Raw genomic sequence first — 20727 nt, forward strand, 5'->3', positions numbered from 1 at the left:
TGCTGCGTTCGGCGCGGTTCTGCGAGCCGAACCAGACAGGGCACAGGTACCGCTCGCTCCTGCTGCCCGCAGGCTCCGAGAACCTTTGTGGGAAAAGTGACTTAATGCTCATGATAAGTAGCTTGAAACACCCGACGGAAATGGTTTGAAGAGAGACTGCCCGAGTTTTGGGATGAGGGGAACAGGTACCCTTGCCTAGGCAGGCAGGATGCTCTCGCTTGGCGTCTGTGGGATGTGTCTCTTTTTCTGGCTAATTCAGTGCCGTTTGGGATCAGCCTGACAATGGCTGTTAATTGTGTTGTGGAAAAAGAAACGGCGGTCGCAGTGTTGTCGTATGACCGGTGCTGTTGCCAGCAAGCTTTTTACATAAATGTGTGTGTGTGTATAAAAACAACGTCGTCACAGCATTATGTGTTAATAAACCAGTTACAAATTCCGGAAAGCGGTGGCTTAAAATAGAGGTGCATTTTGGTTTGGCAATTGCGTTCAGAAAATTGTGTGCTCTAAAGCTAAAATGGGAACTTTCATTTCAGCTCTTTGCTCAAGCTCAGTCCTTGCTTCTGTGGTTGTTATCTCGAATTCACTCTTGACTGGTTACCTGTTCAGTGGAACAGCAGATGGTAGCAGGTCTGCAGAGGTGCAGAAGGCTGTGGTTAGCTGATGGTGGGCTTCTTCTGGGGACTTTTCATTATTATTATCTAAAGGGAGAGCCAAACCGTTTTTAAACACGATACAAAAAAGTACACTGGGTTCTTGTGTGTTTTTACAGATCCTTCAGAAGATTTATAAACTAATAGTAACATTTGCTTACTGCCAGCACCGAGTTCCCTAAACAGTGTGGGGAGCAAGTAGGAGGCTTTAGAAAGCAGCAGTTTCGTGAGTTGGACGATGACTCACTCTGCCTACTGACTGCAACGTGGCTGATCTAAAAAAAAAGTTCTGTGCCCCGTATTTTTTAGTCAAAGGGATAGTACTTAGCAGATTGTATAATGTGTCATTAGTCATTCTTGGTCTTTCTCCTGTGAGTAATAATTTGATCATTATATGGTCAGCATAATCAAATTAACTGGTATCTTTCGGTCTTATTTGTATTTCTGACAAAGTAAACATCTCATACCTGACTATTTCAGTGTACATCCTGTTTCCTGAAAACTGTGATACATCCACGTGCAGGAGTTGAGCGTGGTTTGAAGGGGCTGCTTGCGCAATGCCTGAAGCCAGTCGAGAGTGGTGATCATTGCTGGGGATGATTTCAAAGCCCTTCTGTGGGTCACTTCTGTTACCCTCCCCCAGGAACTAACCCATTTTAAAACCATAGTTATAAACCACTTAAGAAGCCAGTATCTTTGTGTTTCACTCTTTAAACTTTGTGTGAAGAAGGAGTGAAAGTACCACTTCTAAAAAACCTGGACGTCGTGGCAAGGTGACAGCCTAGATGAAAATGTCAGTACCTGCGTCAATAGCCTGTTCAGCACAAACTGGAATGATAACCCCCCCCCCTTTTTTTATACAGTAGTCCATTATATGTTTAAAGTGGTTAGAACATGGGATTAAGTAATTTGTTCGCAGATAGGAAGCTTGGAGCAGGATCAGGTCAAACGAAGGCTGCATCGGGTTGGTTGCTTATGTTGTTAGCATTTGTTTTCTTAGCTAAATCAGTCTGGTTGTGGAGATCATTGCAGGCTCTCTGAAAACATTTTAATTAGTGGACACCTGGTGGAAGGATAAGTGTAAACTGGTGATTAAAAATGCATCATTTCAGAGATACAGAGGGAAAATTGTAAAGCTCCTACTTCAGGAGTTGGCCATAGTTCCCTTTCTCCCTGAAGCAGTCCTATCGTTGCTGCATTCACTCATGGCAGTAGGGGGTAAGAGCTGAGTTATGGTAAAGAGATGGCAGATCTTAATGTTTGCTGCTGATGGGCATAGTTTTGAATCTGTTCCTGGGCTGTTTAATGGAACTAGCTAAAAGAGAGTTTCCAGATGTGTCACGCAGCTGGTGCAAACAGTTTCAGTATTGCTGCATGTTGAAGACATCAGCAGTGTGAAACAATAAGCCTAATTATGAGGCAGAATACAACTGGTTGTAGATGGTCCCAAGGATGTAAAATACACCTTAATGCAGGGTAGTTGAACAGAGGCCTTGGTCCTCAAGTTAATGTGATATTTGGTACAAATTTTAATTTCTGTAACAAGTAGCGGGATGTTGGAGTGAAAGGTGAATGGGGTGATGTGAACTGTTGTACAGGCAGCAGCTCAGAATGAGTGAACCTGAAAGTAGTACATGTGAATGAGAAAATATTTCCAGTTCAAAAATGTTAAAAATCAAGAGGCTAGACATCTGGGTTTTACAATTGTGAACAGAGTTGGATGGTCACTGATGCTGTCTTCTTTAGGAAAAGTTTTACTAGTGTTCTTTAAATAAATTCACAGGTATTTTAAAAGGGGTCCTCACTCTAGTGTCTTAATATTGCTAAAAATTCAAGATAGTTTGGGGAAAACTAGTAGTGTTTGTTGTGAGACTATAATATTGTGTTTGTACTGAGACTATAATAACTTTTGTAAAGCACTATTTAAGATTAGGACTCTTGCCAAAGCACAAAGAAAGGAGTCTTAAGGCAATCTTAAGTTCTGTGTGCTGAGCAGAGAAAGCTCTGAAGATCACCCTTGTGGCAGGGTATACCACATCAGTAGGGGGCAGCTCAATGCTTTTCAGTTCAGAAATACTTCATTTGGTGATCCCTATTTAAAAAGAAATATTGAGAAGAGGATAGCATGTGTTTCCTTCTTCCTTGTGTTCTGCCCGCATACCTGGGGGCAGGTGGTGTGTGGCAGGGGGGAGCAAGGCTGGGCATTGGGGCTGTGTCTTGATGACAGTCAGGCTTGAGCCAAAGGAAGGGTAATATTTAAATGTGTTGAAAGTCTTGTTTCTCATTGCCAGTGTGCCTTTCTTTCTTTTTTTTTTCTTTTTCTCTGTACAATTCTGATTGCTTTAGTGAATTGAGGCCATTATTTAAAATATGTTAATAACCTGTCAGCTGCTCTTGCTGGTGTTAGGAGCGAGGAGACTTGTTTTGCTTCCTCCCAGTTGTCCCACTGAAAGGCTAGCACTGTTTTAAAGGAAAACATTCATATAATTAAATCTGAAGTGTTGGGATTGTGTGGCGACCTTTACATTTAGGGAAGAGCTGAAATGTGTTCATCTGAGATTGAACAGGAGACACTTAGTGGTTTGATGTGACCTCTACATGTTGGGGAAGAACATTCAAGTGACTTGTAGTGGAATTGCCCAAAGCTTACTACACTGTGTAACATACACCTCTGACTCTTCCCGTTGTGGCATTTTTGAGCTTTTAGAAGAAGTGAAGATGTTGTACAAAAATGCACCATGTGGTCTTTATGACTACATTCTGCCGTTGCTGACGGGAACTTATTGAGAAAATTGCCAGTTTGGTTTTTCATAATAGTAGGTGAATTCATTACACTATTAAAAAATAAATGATGTCTGAAAGAGCCCATATGTTAGGGGAAATGGTTGTAGAACATGTCAGTTACTCTGTAAAATGTACTTGCTGCTAGTTTTGCTTTGTAATCTAGGTTGGATAAGTATAGAAATAATTGATAAATAATATTTGATATGTAGGAATTACCCCTATGATTCCTGTAACAACGAGTCTATAGAGGCAAAGTTATTATTTGAGATATTAGTAAACTTTATGCAAAATCACAAGGATTAATGCTTTATGAGTGGCATTGGATGTGTGTTGTATATTCAGTAAATAGTGGGAGTGTACAAGCCACCATTTTTGTGTGACCAGTACCTTGTTACCTCTTACTGTGGTGAAATAGTTAAACCTGATTTTGTCTTCAAATAAAAGTTTAGTGAAAAGAATTATTTCAAAATTTGCTGTCAGATGCTATGGATACTGTTGCTTCTGGCTTGTCTCTTAACAGCTCTTAACAAAGCAACTTTGCATTGTTAGTCTCTATATTAAGACTAGGGAGGATTTCTTGTTTTGTGCCATAAATTCACTAGATGACATCAAAAATGTTCACGATATATGTTTTAGAAATGGTGGTTGGGCATTATTGCTTTATTATTACTTTCCTCCACAAGTGTGAAAGGTACATATAATTTCTAATTGGTTTAGCTTTTTTGATGATTTTTTTTTTTGTAACTGGACAGTAAGTTATATTTAGGGTAACTCAATGAGTTGGGGGAGGAGGAAGACTTTTGTATGTGCTGGGGTACTCATGTATTTTTCTCTGCTTTTCAGGTTGCCACGGAGTAAAATGGATGGTAGCTTTGATTGTGATTGTGGTGAGCTGGAGCCACCTGATCATTAACAGAAGGCATCTTTTGTAAATCAAGAGCTGCCAGTTTCCCATTTAACTAGACTGTAAACAAAGAAGAGAAAAGGAGGAAGAAGGAAAAAAAATAGTGCTTACCAGCACCATAGAATGACGCTGCTCAGGACCAGTCCAACACTGAATGTATCTGCACTGTGAGGAGGAGGATGTTAATAGAAGCCTATTATGTGCATATTTATTCACATTTTTGTTAAATGTTAACCAGATTAGCACAGTAGAGCTGAGTGCATAGTATGTCATTTCATTCCGTTTGAGTTTCTTGTGAATATTTTCTTTAATGCCTGCAGAAATGCTGCACCTTTCTTGAACTATGAATGCTGCAATCTTTCGATCTTATGCTCGGTTTGAGTTCTAGAGCTTACAGGCTCTAAATTCAAGGGGACACAACAGGCCTGGCTGGCTCATAATGAAATGAGAGTGTCAAGAAACCATCTTGCAGTCAAAGCCAAGTGTTTCTTCTCCCTTTCTCTAAGACCTTTCCTTCAGATACCAGTGGAAGTGTCTCCGTGTGTTTACAGAAGCTTAGTAGTTTGAGGATAAAAGTAAAGAATTTTAAAATGGCAGAAAAATTTGAAAGTCTCATGAACATTCATGGTTTTGATCTGGGCTCTCGGTATATGGACTTAAAACCACTGGGCTGTGGTGGAAACGGCTTAGTTTTTTCTGCTGTCGATAATGACTGTGACAAAAGAGTAGCTGTCAAGAAAATTGTCCTTACAGATCCCCAGAGTGTTAAACATGCTCTACGTGAGATCAAAATTATTAGAAGACTTGACCACGACAACATTGTCAAAGTATTTGAAATTCTTGGTCCCAGTGGAAGCCAGTTAACAGATGATGTGGGCTCCCTGACAGAATTGAACTGTGTTTACATTGTCCAGGAATACATGGAGACAGATCTGGCTAATTTGCTAGAGCAAGGCCCTTTACTGGAAGATCATGCCAGACTTTTCATGTACCAGCTGCTACGTGGGCTCAAGTATATTCACTCTGCAAATGTTCTGCATAGAGATCTCAAACCAGCTAATCTTTTCATTAATACTGAAGACTTGGTGCTGAAGATTGGTGACTTTGGTCTTGCACGAATCATGGATCCTCATTATTCCCACAAGGTATGCAGAGAGTGGGAATATCTAAGAGATGCTTTGACAGGTGTTCCTTCTTAAAATAGCATCTTTCCCCCTTTTGCACAGGTAGATAGGCTGTGGAGGGCCTCCTTAGCATGGTGATGGAAATACTATAGTTCAGATAGAACTACTGCAAGCATAAATTTTATTTTGGGTTTTTTACTAAATGGGTTCAGAAAAGCAAAGGTTTTAACAGCGAAGACAGAACCTGAGATTAAGAGCAACATTTAGTTATATTTAACTATAGAAGCCTTAGATAAGATTATAAGCAGTGCATTCGTAGTGCAAGTATGGCTACTTTGGGGGATTGGTTTAGTGATACTGTCCTCCTGGTCCAGATGTTTCACAACAGAGTTCAGTACCATCTCTGCATTTTTTTGGCATCTGGGAATGAGAAAGTTTTGCTGCAGTACCTCATTTGACTAATAAACAGTGTCATGTTTGTATACGGTTGCTGTTCACTCACAGAGATATTTGTAAAGGTAGAAAGGTTTAGTAGAATGCACACAATATAATCCCTGGGACTTTGAGACTAAAAAAATCTTGTTAGTAGTGCATTAAAAAATAAATTAAAAACATAAGTCTTCAAAATCTAATAAAAATCTTTAATTAATTTCATTAGGGCCATCTTTCTGAAGGATTGGTTACTAAATGGTACAGATCGCCCCGGCTTTTGCTTTCTCCTAACAACTACACTAAAGCCATTGACATGTGGGCTGCAGGTTGCATCTTTGCTGAAATGCTGACTGGGAAAACCCTCTTTGCAGGTGGGTAGAATAAAATCAGTGGTGTATTCATAAAAAGAGTGGTACTGCTTAATTATCTTGCTCAGGAAGGATTGGTTCTTGTGGCTAATATCAGTAGTCACTAACTATCAGGATATGCTATATTTTTGTGCACTTACATAAACTATAAATTGATGTATCTGTAAAGCAGAAGACATTTCAGTTTCCTTACTTGTATTGGTGTGTATTTAGATAAATATCACAATTTATTGTAGAAGTCATACATGGTAAATATTACTGTAATCGTGTTAAGCTAAATTTAGTGGTTGCTTAAGAAGTGTTCTGATACATGTGTGAATTGGTGTATCCAGGGAGTATTTGAAGATTATGAATACCCTGAGTATCATATGCATAAAGTTTATTTTTTTAATGTAGTCAACCTAATCACTTCTTGCTTCTCATGTTTTAAATTATTAAGCCCCAGGGGCATAGATTTAAAGGTGTAAAATTTAGTGCAATACAGCAAGGAAATGTGCAACTTTCAGCTGTTTCAGGTAAGATAGGAGGCAATGCTCTAGTTTCATTTGGTGCATTTATATTAGAGCTTTGGTTAGGATCAGGAGGAAATTTTTGGAGCCAATCTCTTGATGACCATCCTGTACCATGTTGCTGACCTAGCTCAGAGCACATACCTAGAGCATTTTAGGTAAAGTGAAACTGTTATTTGCGCTATAGGAGATCACCACCTGCTGACAAGCACTCAGTCCATGGGAGCAGAGGAGCAAACTGCAGAAATACCTCTGAAATGCTTATTTTTGTGTGCCCTGGGGCTTCAGCAGCAGCTGTCTCATTCAGGCTCACTCTTGGATTTGCTCCTGTGGCCTGAATTATAGGAGTAATACAGATAAAACTTCTGAGAGTTAAGCTTGCATTTCAAAGTTCACATTCCTTTAGACACAAGGACTGTGGACTGAAAGCACACTTCTGCAGTCATTCTTAGCTTTGCATGAAAAGGCAATGGAATTGAGAGCTTCTTCCCATTAAGAACTGTCAATTGAAAGCATTATTCAGTATAAATCAGTGATTAATACATGCAGAAGCTTCTCTTAACATGCAGTGAGTTTTTCACTCTTTGAGTTGCTAACTACTGGAGTAATGTCCCCAGAGTATTAAATGCTTGACTGATACAAGATTTATTAGGTTGCCATTGGGAGAAAGTCTGCAGATTTCATCATTCAGCATAGACTGATCACAACTGCCAGCATTTTGGTTTTTTTTTCTTTGAGTATCATTGGTATTTGTCACAATTTTTATTGGCCCAATTGCTGTGCAGAGTTAGAATTCTGTAAAAAAACTTGGTCTTAGTCACCAAAATCCTAAATTTCTAGGCTTGTTTATATGCCTTAATTGCATTGAGTAGATACTTAGAAAAATATTTTAGATATAGATGTGCCCCTCTGAAAATTTAGCACTGCCATGGTTTTCTAATCTAAAGAAAAATGGATTTCTTGGCATCATGCATTTGGAAAGGGAAGATGGTTGGAGATATGATAGTTCTTCTGCAGAGTTGTTTGGAGGGTTTGATTTGGTTAATTGCAACATCCTGTCTGCTTCTGAACCATCCCTTAGGAATCCTGCTGTTCAGAAAGCTGATGAGAATGGGAAGGAAGAATACAGATTAATATTGCTGAATACCTGGAACAAGTGAGGGAAAGGAAGTTGAGGCAATGGATTTCAGTAGCTTTTCCAAACAACTTCTCTACCTCTTTGTTCTAAATTAATATTTTGCAATGGTTATTTCCCTGATAGTTTACAGAAAGCTGATTAATTTTTAGGAGGGTACTCATTACACAGTAGAATCTATTTTCCAGCAAATTACAAGCAATATAACATCTGATAGATCATATTAAGTAATTTGTTGTCAATTGAAGTAGAACAAAAGAGCTCTTTCAGTCCAGTAAAGACATTAACACAAAGCAGTACTGATTCATTTGGGGAGCTCTGTCAGATTTTCTGCAGTGACTTTGCCTCAGCTTTTCAAGTCACCTGGCAGGTGTGTGATAGGATGTCCAGTGCAGACTGCTGTGCTGTGCAGGCACCGAAGTGAACTGAGAAGTTTGGAGGTTTGGAGATGGTAGAGTCTCTTGCTGGCCCCATTTATTTTTGTTTGTTGTCACATACATCAGTATTGCTTGTGATTGCCCAGAGCTGCTTGGTGAAGGAAGGAAGCCTTGGCATGCAAATAATCCTATATCATTTAATCTGCCAGTTGAGTCTCTAGGATCCTACATCCTCCTTGGAGCTGAACAACGAGCTCAAGTTGGCAGGTTGTATTTCTGGGAACTCCAGTACTGAATATAGATGCTGTTCATTATTCAAAATTGACCTGCTGTATAGGCCCTTATTGTTCTTACCCAGGGAAACTTCAGGTAGTGCTAGAAGAGTACTGTAATTTCAATTGTAATAGAGTACTTTTTTTCAAAAAAAGCATCATTCTATGTAAACAGCAGGTGATTTTTGTCTTGTACTTGACAGTTAATGCAGGATTTCAGAGTAGACTATTAATACAAATGGTTATGCCCTGCAAAATATCTTTGAGCTAAACTACTACTGTTTTTATTAATGAGGGACATACAATTCAAAGTGAGGTCAAATACTGTATTAATTAGGTGGATTGTTTGAAAGGGGAGGATAGCAGTGTATAGAGTATAATAAAAAGGGTATTGCTGTAGAGTACCTCATCCATGGTGAAAACACCCTTACAAAAGCTTAATGTTAGGTCTCTTTATCTGTGATAGCAGCTCTGTAATTCTTCATATGCCACAGCATTTCTTGAGAGCTCTTCAGATTTATTATCATTTAAATTCAGAACTTCAGCCTTTCCTCTGGTGCAGGAGATTATAATCTTTTACTGGAAACAGCTGCTCAGAGCACAGAATTTTGACATGCCTTTCATATACAGGGATCAGAAATGTTTCAAGTTGAAATGGCAGCTTGTGTTTTCTTTTGGTGCTCAGGTGCACATGAACTTGAACAGATGCAGTTGATTCTAGAATCAATTCCTGTCGTACATGAGGAGGACCGTCAGGAGCTTCTCAATGTAATTCCAGTTTACATTAGAAACGATATGACTGAGCCACACAAACCTTTAACTCAGTTGCTTCCAGGCATCAGTCCTGAAGGTAAGTAATGAAAAACTCCTTGATTCAATGGTTTGATGTTTCAAAATCATCAAGAAGTGTGCAGCTTTGAGGTGCAGGCATGTGATTGTTAAAAGCAAGTTTCAGTTAGAAGAATCTGTGTTCTCTGAAGAAGGATTGTCTTCTGCCCTAATAAAAGAAATTTACTTCTATGATGGCTGCTTGGTTATCTTTACAGTACAATTATGAATCTCTGCTGGACCTATTTGCACTGGAATTGCTCTGTTTTGACACACTGGCCTTTTAAATACAAGGGAACATTGGAATGGAGTCAGTATAGAAGGACTGTCTTTCAAATGTTTTTAAAAAGGAGTCTCCCAGCCAAAGTAGCAGCAGTGTTTCCTGGTAGCCATTGGTGGATACTGATTCAGCTTGAAGCTTTCTGTCTCTTGCTGGTTTTTTTATGCTTTAAGTTAAATTATGGCTGATCTTAGATTTGGCTTCTCTCTTTCTGATGGCTACAGGATGCATATTTGGCATTTACTGTCAGTAGCTGATAGTTCACAGGCAGCTACTTTGAAACAACTGGAGGGCTCTAGAGCAAAGCACTGCACCTTAATGTTAGGTTCTAAATGTCAGAAATTTCCCATTTAATGGTAGCTTATATTCTACAGCACTGGACTTTCTGGAGCAAATTTTGACATTTAGTCCCATGGATCGATTGACAGCAGAAGAAGCTTTGTCCCATCCTTATATGAGCATTTATTCCTTTCCAACGGATGAGCCTATTTCAAGTCATCCTTTTCACATTGAAGATGAGGTTGATGATATTCTGCTAATGGATGAAAGTCACAGCCATATTTATAATTGGGAAAGGTAAATTTATCACTTACTGTGGTAACATAACTAGATGGTTTTGTGCTTGAAGTGACATTGCTTCATGAGCATTATTTCTTTTTCTGTGTTTCTTTCTCTTGAGTTGACCTGAGAATAAAATGTTCTTATTTTCTTATAGCATTATCATTGGATTTATAATCCGTTAGTGGTGACCTTGGATATGCTGATGGATTCCTGAGTTGCACTCAGGACTCTAGAATCTAAAGTTAATATTTCCATTATTTTTTTCTTCCCCAAAGTACTTCTCTAAAAATAAACTTTGTTTAAGGAGAGTTTTAATTATGATTGTCTTGTCTAATGCTTAATGCACATTGTAGTAGAGATTTCACAGTAGTCATCTTAATTAAACACACTTTAGAAAAAGTTCTGTACATGGAGTGAGCTGTTGTACATAATTCTGTTTCTTTTTGCTAGATTAAATTAAAAACCTGGAAGAGGTACCCAGTTGGATTAAGGAAGAGCTTTGTGTTGAATTGTCATTATTTTGTAAGGGAATTTCTCAACTTGACTGTCTCTGTTTTGGGAGCCAGAGGACTGTTTTTAGCTGCTAACCCTTAGGAAATTGTTTTACAGATACCATGAAAGTCAGTTTTCAGACCATGACTGGCCTATTCATAATAACTATGAAGCTGATGAAGTTCAGCGTGATCCAAGGGCTCTTTCTGACGTTACTGATGAAGAAGAAGTGCAAGTAGATCCTCGCAAATATTTGGATGGAGATCGTGAAAAGTACCTGGAGGATCCTGCCTTTGACACCCACTTCTCTACTGAGCCTTGCTGGCAGTATTCAGATCACCACGAAAACAAGTATTGTGATCTGGAATGTAGTCACACTTGTAATTACAAAATGAGGTCCTCTTCATACCTAGATAATTTGGTTTGGCGAGACAGTGAAGTTAACCATTACTATGAGCCCAAGCTTATTATAGATCTTTCAAACTGGAAGGAACAAAGCAAAGAAAAGTCTGACAAGAAAGGCAAGTCTAAATGTGAAAAGAATGGGTTGGTGAAAGCTCAGATAGCACTTGAGGAAGCATCACAGCAACTTGTTGAAAAAGAAAGGGAGAAGAATCAGGGGTTTGACTTTGATTCTTTTATAGCAGAAACCATCCAGCTGAGTTTACAACATGAGTCTACTGATGTTGATAAATTAAATGACTTGAATAGTTCAGTGTCTCAGATAGAGTTGAAAGGAATAATATCGAAGTCGGTGAGCAGAGAGAAGCAGGAGAAAGGAATGGCCAATTTGGCACAGTTAGAAGCTCTGTACCAAACTTCTTGGGACAGTCAGTTTGTCAGTGGTGGGGAGGGATGCTTCCTCATAGACCAGTTCTGTTGCGAAGTAAGGAAAGATGAACAAGTTGAAAAAGAAAATACTTACACCAGTTATTTGGACAAATTTTTTAGTAAGAAAGAAGATGCTGAAATGCTAGAACCTGAGCCAGTAGAAGAGGGGAAGCTTGGGGAGAAGGAAAGAGAAGAGAGCTTTCTCAGTAACAGTGGGGAACTCCTCTTCAACAAGCAGCTTGAGGCTATAGGTATTCCTCAGTTTCACAGCCCTGTTGGTTCGCCTCTCAAGTCCATCCAGGCCACGCTAACGCCTTCTGCTATGAAATCATCTCCCCAGATTCCCCACAAAACCTACAGCAGCATTCTGAAACATCTAAACTAAAACACTCAGCAGACATTTCTTTTGTATTCATGAAATGTGTTTGTCTTTTTTTATTACTAGTGTAAGTAATTTTTTTACTTGAATCAGATGGTGTAATTTTGGTATGGATTTCGTTAGTTTTCTGTTTACCATTGTTTTTACAATCCAGAATTACTTTCTATACATGAGTTAGTTTTGTTTTTAAACTGGCATGTCGTTTGCACACAAAATTAAAGAATAGAGCAAAATAATGCAAAATGCAGGAGGTAACAAAAAAATGCACTAAACCAAGTAAAAAAAACATTCTCTCAGTAAAACAGTGTCCATGTTTTGCAGAAAAAGAACCTTGCCTTGAAATTTACACAGTGAGACTGTACATAATTGCATGAGAATATCTATTTTTCCCAAAATGTTTTTTCATTCATGCGTATTTTAGAGTTTTTTCATACTCTACACATTTCTTAGACACATGATACCAGCAGCAACTGAAATGAATGCAGAATTTGGTACGCATGTGTTATCTACCTCAAGGTAACAGCAGTATGTGGCAAAACATTAACCACCCATAGTGCTTCTCATTATGCACTTCTATTTAGCCAGCATTATTGTAGTAGCTATTCCTATTGAAAATCATTCAATATTTATAAATGTTCTGGTATGCATTCTTTATAGTGAAGTGTTAATATGCAGCACTTTTATTTATTTTAGCAAATAAGTATATTTCTGTAATTATAGAAAGTCAATTTTTGAGTTACTTTTCAGATAAAAGTTTTTGTTTAGCACTATGGTTTTATTGCCTACATAGCTGGATATATATTAACATTGGCTTATTCTGAGTCTATCCAATACATTTTTTTTTATTTTTTTTTAGTTTTCATTTCAAGTAAAGCACTCACTGTGTATAGGAATTTGTAATTGGAGGTGCTTGATCTCTACAAAAGAAATTAGGAATTGCTTTATTATCAAATGCTCCTAGAAGTCTTAATTGTGTTCATTTTTTAAAAATTTTGTAATGTTAGTTGTGTGCATGGAAATAATTAAGGTACAACATTACTGTAGGTTAAAGTTCTATATGGTGAGACATTTTGTTTTTACTGTATGTTTTTACGAATGATTCCTGTCCCACTCCCAGCCCCCCTCCAAAGCAAGCATGAATAAAATTAGGTTAAATATAGCATGTAGCATCTCAGTCTTTTAAAACTTTGTTTTACCTTCTGATTTTTTGAAATACTGGATGTATCATTGGCTCCCCTGTTTAAAACTAAAAACAAATAAAAACATGGCCAGCAAAAATGGCTGTTTGTGATGCTTTGTACACACCCTGCCAGATGAAGAGCAGCTGCTGTGCTGCAGCTGGGGCAGTTGTGAGGGTCACTGCCTAACACAGGGTGCTCACGGAAGCATGAGAAGCTCTCCCTAGAAGGGGATGCAGCATCCTGCAAGGAGACTCCCAACAGTTTCCTTCTCTCCTGCACCCAGGAAAATCCCATGTAGTGGTGTGGCTATGAAAGTACAAATATACTATGGTGTCCATAACCATTTCTGTTCAAAAAAACAATTGACTTTAGGAGTATGTGACCCAACTTAGTGTTTTATCCAAGTTTTAGCTAGATGAGTGCTAAAGGAAAAGCTGCAGTGTGTGTGAGCCCCTTTGCACTGCCAGCAGCCTGGAGTGAAGGTGAGCCTGCAGCTTCCTCAGCAAGAGCCTGGCTGGAGCACTTCCACAAGGAGATTTTGGGAGCATGACCAGGTGACTCCTGAGGGATGTTACAAAATGTGCAGGTCAGGTCTCTGTTGCAGCAAGCCCTAGAACAGAATGTATTTCTCTTCCCATTTCCTGCCATCACAGCTGTTCCAGAGGGAGCTAATTAATGGTACAATAAAGCTGCATCTTCTGGCAAACTCCTACAGCTTTTCCTATCACAGTGCTTTAGTTCCTCCAGATTCTTCCATCCCTGCTCCTCTGGCAGGTAGCACGTTTGCAACTGGCCTAAAACAAGGATCTGTGGCCCTTCAGTGTGGCGCAGGATGGGCACCTGGGGAGGGGACAGGGACTGTGTCCTTGGGCAGGGTCCCTGGGCGTTCGTGCAGCCTCAGCAGTGGGGTGTGGGCTGGAGGGAGGGGAGTGACCAGCTGCCCTCTCAAGGGCTGTAGGGCTTTTGTTGAGATTGGAGGAGAGCAGTGGGTGGGGAGTGTGGAAGGAACACATCTTGTACAAATGAAGTATCTTTTTTGGTTGTTTTTTTTTTTTTTAACACATGTGAAAGTTAACAGTACTTAAGAAACCTGTAAGGGTACAAAGGGAATGTTCTACACTAAAAGGAAGGGGAGAGTCGAGTGTTGAGCCTAAAGCCAGCATGGTGCTTCATTACCTTTGTCTTCTGCCTGTGCTGAGGAGGCAGCATGTACAGGCTGTGCTGCCTGCTTTGCTGCAAACCCTGCTCTCACAACAGCCTCCATCCATGGCTCACTGCAGGGTGCAGCTGGGCACTCGGGTTTATTAAGTAGAAGGAATTTCCTTTGTGGAGACAAAAGTGTTTTGTAAGGACCATGCAAAGTGAAATCAGTGCTAGAAAGTGAAGGTACTGTGGGTGCGGTGCTGGGTTCTCCCTTGGCAAACTGCAGGAGTGTGGGAAGAGCAGCCTGCAGAAAGTGCAGGGTGTCACAGGTTGTTGCCATTGGATGGAGGATGGTTCCTGCCCTGTACTCATCAGCCGTGCCCATCCCTGCAGGAAAAAATAGGTCAGCTACACGTGTAGCCCTTTGGCTGTGACCTAGCAACAGCATTGTCTTTAAAAACAAAATATGGAAGAGGCTTAAATTATGAACCAGATAAAGGGACCACTGTTTCAGCCGAGGTGCTTGCCAAGTACAATGGAACACCCTTATTTAACAAAAAAGCAAATAAGGAATGAGAAAAGTAACCAGCTTTTTAAAGTTCCCTTTTATTAAAAGGCAGCATTTTAAAGTCTATTTAACAAGAGCTTCAGCTAGAAGAAGTGATGTTTACAACAGACCAGGACAGAGCCTTTTGCATGTCCTGTCATCACATGAGGTCTAATAATTGCTGAACAGTTTGTTCTGATCAAGGGTTCTCAACCATGGTCAGTTAGCTTTCTCAGAGTTGTATTTAATTTTAATTAAATCAGAGTTGCTATATATAATCTTAGCTATTTTTACAAGCCTTTGCCCGTGCTGCTGGTAGTGAGGTGATGGCACTGTGAGTCTAGCGCAGCTTAGCTGGTCTCTGCTGTGGGCAGAGCTGTCTGCTGGGGCTCTAGGCTGGACAGGGGGTTCTGTGAGCCAGCTGGGCTCTGGGGCAGGCTCTGCTGTGCTCAGCAGGGCACCTGTACCTGCAGCAAAGGCTTCACTGCCTACAGCAAAATCTGTGCCTTGATGTACTTTGTTTTCCTATCACCTTGCTGTTGCCTTTTCTGTGCTGCAGGAGCTCTTAGAGCAATGCTGCTGCATCCTTTTAAAGCCAAAGTTCACACTTTGGTCCAGCTGATTGCCTGAAGGCACAGGTTTATGAACAGGTTTTTAATGCCTTTTATACAGGAGTCCACCAGAGGTTTTTTTTCCATATGGAACTAATGTTACTGTTTTTTCTGTCCCCTTCTAACCCCTGTGGTAGCCAGGGATGTAGGAGTTTTTCCACATGTGGACTTTTATCCCCTACTCTACACATGCATACTGCAAACCCCAGAGAAGTGTAGGCAGGGCCCCAAGGAATTCAGTGGAACATTGTGGTGCAATTATTGCTGAATATCAAGAGGAAAACCATCCTTGAGCTAAATCTGCTCCCATAAGTCTTCTTTTCTTTATTTATACTCATGTTGCTTTCCTGCTGCTGAGATTTGGAAATGCTTATCAAGCCTTCAGCTGGGTTTTACAGGTAATTAAACAGTAACCTTTGTTCTTCCATAGACACAGCCCTGAGCAACAGCAGTCCTGAACCGATCTGTTCCTTACTCCTTGAATTATTTCAGTTCTACAAAATCCTGTAAATTCTTGTTTGCTGTTCTGCCACTGTTTGCATCAGACTTGAGCTGCAGGGTCTGGCCAGCCCTGCCAGGGGGTATTTAGTAACAAGCAAATAATCCAGATCGCTGCTGGCACCCAGCACTCGGGCTTCCATTCCATTGTCTATATTTAAAATGGTTATCTGCTTACTCTGAGTGCCGTTGGAGAGCTCCTTAAAATACTGACTGCTGAAAAGTTCAGTGGCTGCTTTTGGCCGGGGAGCAGCGTGGCTGGAATGGTGATTTGTGTGCAGCAGGCCATGTGCAGAGGTAGCTGTGCCCAGCAGCCCCTGGGGACGTGGGCATGGCCAGGTATGGCCACGTTCTGCAAATAGCTGGCAGCAACCACACGTGTCATCTGCTTTCCTCAGGAATCTGCCTGCTGCATCCTGACTGCTGAGCAGCCCTTCTATAGAGAACTCTGAGAATAAAATACCTTTTGTAATCTCTGTGCTGGGCTACTGCAGCCAAAATTACTTTTAACCTGAATGTCACCCAGCCTGGGTAGCTACCGTGGTATGAAATAGCAAAGTGTGAGTTTGCCAGCTGGGGGTGGGACAGGGAGCTTGTGACTCGTCCAGCATCAGAGCCAGCAGCTCCATTGCCCTTCATGTCCCAGCTTTGGCTCCCCTGTTCCCAGCACAAAGGTGCTGGGAGATGATTCCAGCAGCTCACACACTGAGAAAGAGCATGGCTGGAGGGGGAGTAGGGAAGGGCTTTTCCATCTGTCCCCGGGGACTTGGGTTAATCTATGCTTACATCCAATCTGTGTTTCTAGAGCACAGAGTCATTACTGAATTGGTGCCTGATGGTTTGATGGGTTTTCTTCAGTTTTAACATTGGTAGAAGGCTGATTTAGTTTCTCCTAATTTGGTAATGTTCTGCATTACTTGTGTCTTAGCTTACACTTTTCATTTCTCCAGATTTCTTGTCATTTTTGGTTTAGGCTTATTATATTCTTCTAGTAATCATTCATGATTGAATTTAGCCCAAGGCAAGTGGGTGATCCCCTGCCTGCTTGGTTAAAGATCACTGGCCACTCTCAGAATAGATGTGAGACCTAATAAAATACAGGCTTTCCTTTATTATATCTGAATTTTGCCATGTTCCTCAAGCTGGGGGAAAGGGCTTGGTGCTGTGTAGAGTGGAAGATTCCCTGCCACACTAATCCCACTGTGGCTGGTGCAAGGTAAGTACAAACCTCATCATTTTTCTGTGTCATCATCTCCACAGCATGTTCCCAAAAAGCAAGTGTAGCCAGGGTAGAATTTCTGCTTTACAGGACTGTTGATCTCTTCGTTTGCAGCTCAGGCTTCAGCAGTAGATGCTCCAAAGCCAGGCTCAGGCAGTGAAAGGACATTTTCTCATTCTCATTCTTGGTGATGCCATTCAGACTGGATTAGAGTTTAAATCTTCAGTGCTAGAGGCTGTGAAGAAACAATGTTTCCTTTTGATACCTGTCTTGAATTTTATAATTTAGAAGGATTTAAAGGATAGACCTCAATAAGTGAATGACAGATTTACTGTGACTTCTGTGTTTGTTTGGATATAGATTCAGACAGTACAGCTCTTGAAATAGCTGGGTAACTAGCAGAAACATGCTTAAAGCCTGTGATTAATAAAGCAGATGGGTTTGGGGTTTGTTTTGTATCATATTTGTCTCAGATATTTTCTGCTATTGTTAGAGTCTTAGCAGATTTGATGTTGACACATATTGAAAGATTAAATTAATTCTAGATACTAAATTATCTTTTGGACCCTTACACATGATATTTCACTGGTTTTCCTTGATTCTTTATTCTCTTTTTACTTGCTTTTATACAGAGAGACCCTCAGGTGTTTGAGTCTGTCAGTTTTGCACCATGCCTAGCCCTGTGAAGCAGCAAGGTGCCAGTCTGTTGGAGTGCAGAGAGGACAGGAATGTCCTTTGGGATTGCTGGCACTTGGGTCTGTATTTCTGTTGGCCTTGGAACTGCATCACGCAGAGTACAGCACCCACTTCCAGCAGGGCAAGGTGAAAAACCTGTGACTGGCTGAGGGACCTGCACAGGGCAAGGAGATTGATCATCCAGAGCCAACCCAGGAGAACAGCAAACCCTGGAAGGCTGAGTGGAGCTCTGGCTCACGGTGTGCAGCTGGAACTTGGCTGCCCACACCTGTGGGGCTCAGTTAATCATCAGCACCTTGCAGCATTGCTGCTGCCCTGATAAAGCCACAATGATGTCAGCACTGGAGCAGGGGTTTTGGTTCTTCAGCCAACACAGAGCAAAATACGAGAGCACAGAGGTGTCTGAGCAATCCACTGTGCCAGTGGGCTCTAAAGGATGTGCTGGGAGCAGCTGGGTGCCCTGGTGGGTCACAGTGGGTACCAGCACCAGCAGTGGAGAGGAGCCAGGTGTGACCAGGGCAGAGCCCAGCTCATCCTCCAAAAGGCTGCTGCAGCCCAAGGAGGAGTTTCCACCCTGCCTGCCAGGAATTGCAGTCCTTGTTGGCATGGGCAGGAGGAAAAATATGATGGGAAACAGGGAGATTAAAATAGTCCCAGTGAAAACAGGATGTTGGAAAGCTGGTAACAGAGTGGGGCTGCAGAGGGCTGCTGGGAGCAGGGAGGCTCTCACAGGCTGTTTGGGGCAAAACACCCACTTCTCACAGGTGTAGGCCCACACCAAAGCCTTAGGGCAGGGACAGCATACTGGTATCTTGTGTTCCCCAAAACACAACTGATTATGGCCATTTGCACCAATGTGCTCACTCACCTTCTCTCCACACCTGCCTGAATTCTTTTTTGTTGGATGAAGATCGTAAGCCATTCCCTCCACCACCTGAGCCTGGCACCACATTTATTTAACAGCTAGGAGCTGCCAGGCAGCGGGATGGAGCTGTTCCAGAGCCTGGCTGCCAGCAGGGAGCTGGATATGTCCCAGCTGAGCACAGCCTGCTCCCCGAGCTGCCATCCGTGGCGTCCTTCCAGCCACGACAAAATAAAAACCAAGCAGTGTTTGTCTCTCACTAAAGTGCCTCTTCCTCCCAGGGGCTGACAGCAGCAGTCAGTGCTGTGGATTTATGGCAGGGGGGCCTGAGGGAGCTGCTGCCATCCCCGGAGCCAGTCTGTGACCTGTCAGAGGCTGGTGAGGGGCTGTGGCCAGGGCCCAGCCAGCTTCTCCAGTGCCTTGCACACCCAGCACTGAGGTGTTTCTGCTCCTCAGAAAGATTTAGGGAGCAGGGCAGCTGCAGTGCCAGACACTGCTGTCAGCCTGGAGAGTGTGGTGGGCTCATGAGAGGGCTCTGCATTGCAGGCCCCAGGCTCCAGCAGGTGTGGACCATGCTCAGAAGCAAGCATGAACTCAGTGCCCCAGAATTTATGAGGTCATGGAGCCATTAGCAAATGCATACTAAAATCTCTGACTGGGTTGTTCTTTAGGTGAAATGAAAATTGCTATTTTCCATGAGTCCATGCTATCCACTTATTTACTTTCCATGGCTAAATTGAATCTGCTATGTACATTGCCATTGCCAGTGTTTGTCAGTGCAGTGCAGATGGATGCAGAGCAGCCCTTGGATGAGGACCTTGTCCCCACAGAGCAGTTCTTCCCTGACATCAGGTCATCCCCAGTTAGGCATCCCAGCTGGCAAGGCATGGCTCGGGAGTGAAGGGGTTTGGGTGCTCTGCCCAGCACCACACAGCAGGGGAATTGGGCTTTCCCTGGGCTGTCTGCAACTTGCTTTTCTCATGAGTGTTCCACATAATTTTGGCCCTGAGGATGCCAGTGTTTCCTATCACCTCAGTTTCTCTTCTTCTGTGCTCAAAAAAGGAGACAGGTTTGTTCTCCAGGCCAATGAAATAGTCACTGCATCACTTGGCTTTTATGATAAGTGATAAAAACCAGGAGGAGATGGAGTGCTGAAAGTGAATTACTGGAGTCAGTGACCCAGCTGCCCCTGGAGCTCAGGCCCTTTTCTGGAGTAGTGGGATGCCCAGCTCCTTTAACAATCAGCCCATGCACAATTTTTGTCCAAGACTGAATAAGGAGATACATTTTCAATATGAACTTCTTCACTGTGGCAGGTTTTGACATCAGTTTTGGTTCCTGTGGGCAGTGCCACAGGAGAGCCAGCTTCAAACTCAAGGAGCTGGATGTGGGGAGCTCCCTGCATGCCAGGAGGGGAGTGTGGGGAGCAACACCCCTATGGCAGAGCAGAAACAGTTCAAATTCAGTTAGTTTTACATATTTGACATGAGAAGTCTCTCCAGGCACGACTTTAATCCAATTTAGAGCGTCTGGCTGAAGTGAGGTATGAGAAGAATTTGCTAAAGTGATTGGAGGGGTGATGTGTGGGGAGCTGGGTGAGCAGGCAGGGCAGCCTGCACCAGTCCTGGGGTGGTGGGGCTGAGCAAAGGGCTCAGCAAAGCCCCATCCCCAGCACAGACACCCTGCTCTCCACCAGTGGCAGCAGGTCAGGAACCCGCCAACCTGCTCCTTTCCCCCTTCTCCTTAAAATACTCAGGAAGTGCTGTAGAAACCAAGGTGGAGATGCTACTGCTCGTGCCCTGGGGTAATTCCCAGCAAGGAATGTTGCCCCTGGGCATCAGGGCCCTCCATTTCCATCTCTCTGCCACACAGCACCCCAGCCCCACTGCCCACACAGCTCAGCTCACTGAAATTCAGGAATGATGTGGCTTTCAAACAGTTTAAGACACCTTCACTTCCTGCAGAGGGAAAGCAAGTCTCAAGGGGCTTTGCAGCATGCACAGATGTTAATTGCCTTCCTCCCGCACCACTAAGAAATTTGTGT

General features: G+C 42.1%; 1 protein-coding gene across 1 annotated transcript; it reads left to right on the forward strand.

Annotated features, from left to right (window-relative positions):
• The first annotated feature begins 4258 nt into the window (after positions 1 to 4258).
• On the forward strand, positions 4259 to 13204 carry MAPK6 (mitogen-activated protein kinase 6). Its single transcript, XM_031055851.1, has 5 exons — positions 4259 to 5483; positions 6121 to 6265; positions 9241 to 9405; positions 10038 to 10239; positions 10834 to 13204. The coding sequence occupies exons 1-5, from the start codon at positions 4929 to 4931 to the stop codon at positions 11930 to 11932; spliced, it is 2166 nt and encodes a 721-aa protein (XP_030911711.1). The 5' UTR covers positions 4259 to 4928; the 3' UTR covers positions 11933 to 13204.
• The last annotated feature ends 7523 nt before the right edge of the window (positions 13205 to 20727 follow it).

Source organism: Geospiza fortis, unplaced genomic scaffold (genome assembly GCF_000277835.1).
Source record: "Geospiza fortis unplaced genomic scaffold, GeoFor_1.0 scaffold171, whole genome shotgun sequence".
Lineage (NCBI taxonomy): Eukaryota > Metazoa > Chordata > Aves > Passeriformes > Thraupidae > Geospiza > Geospiza fortis.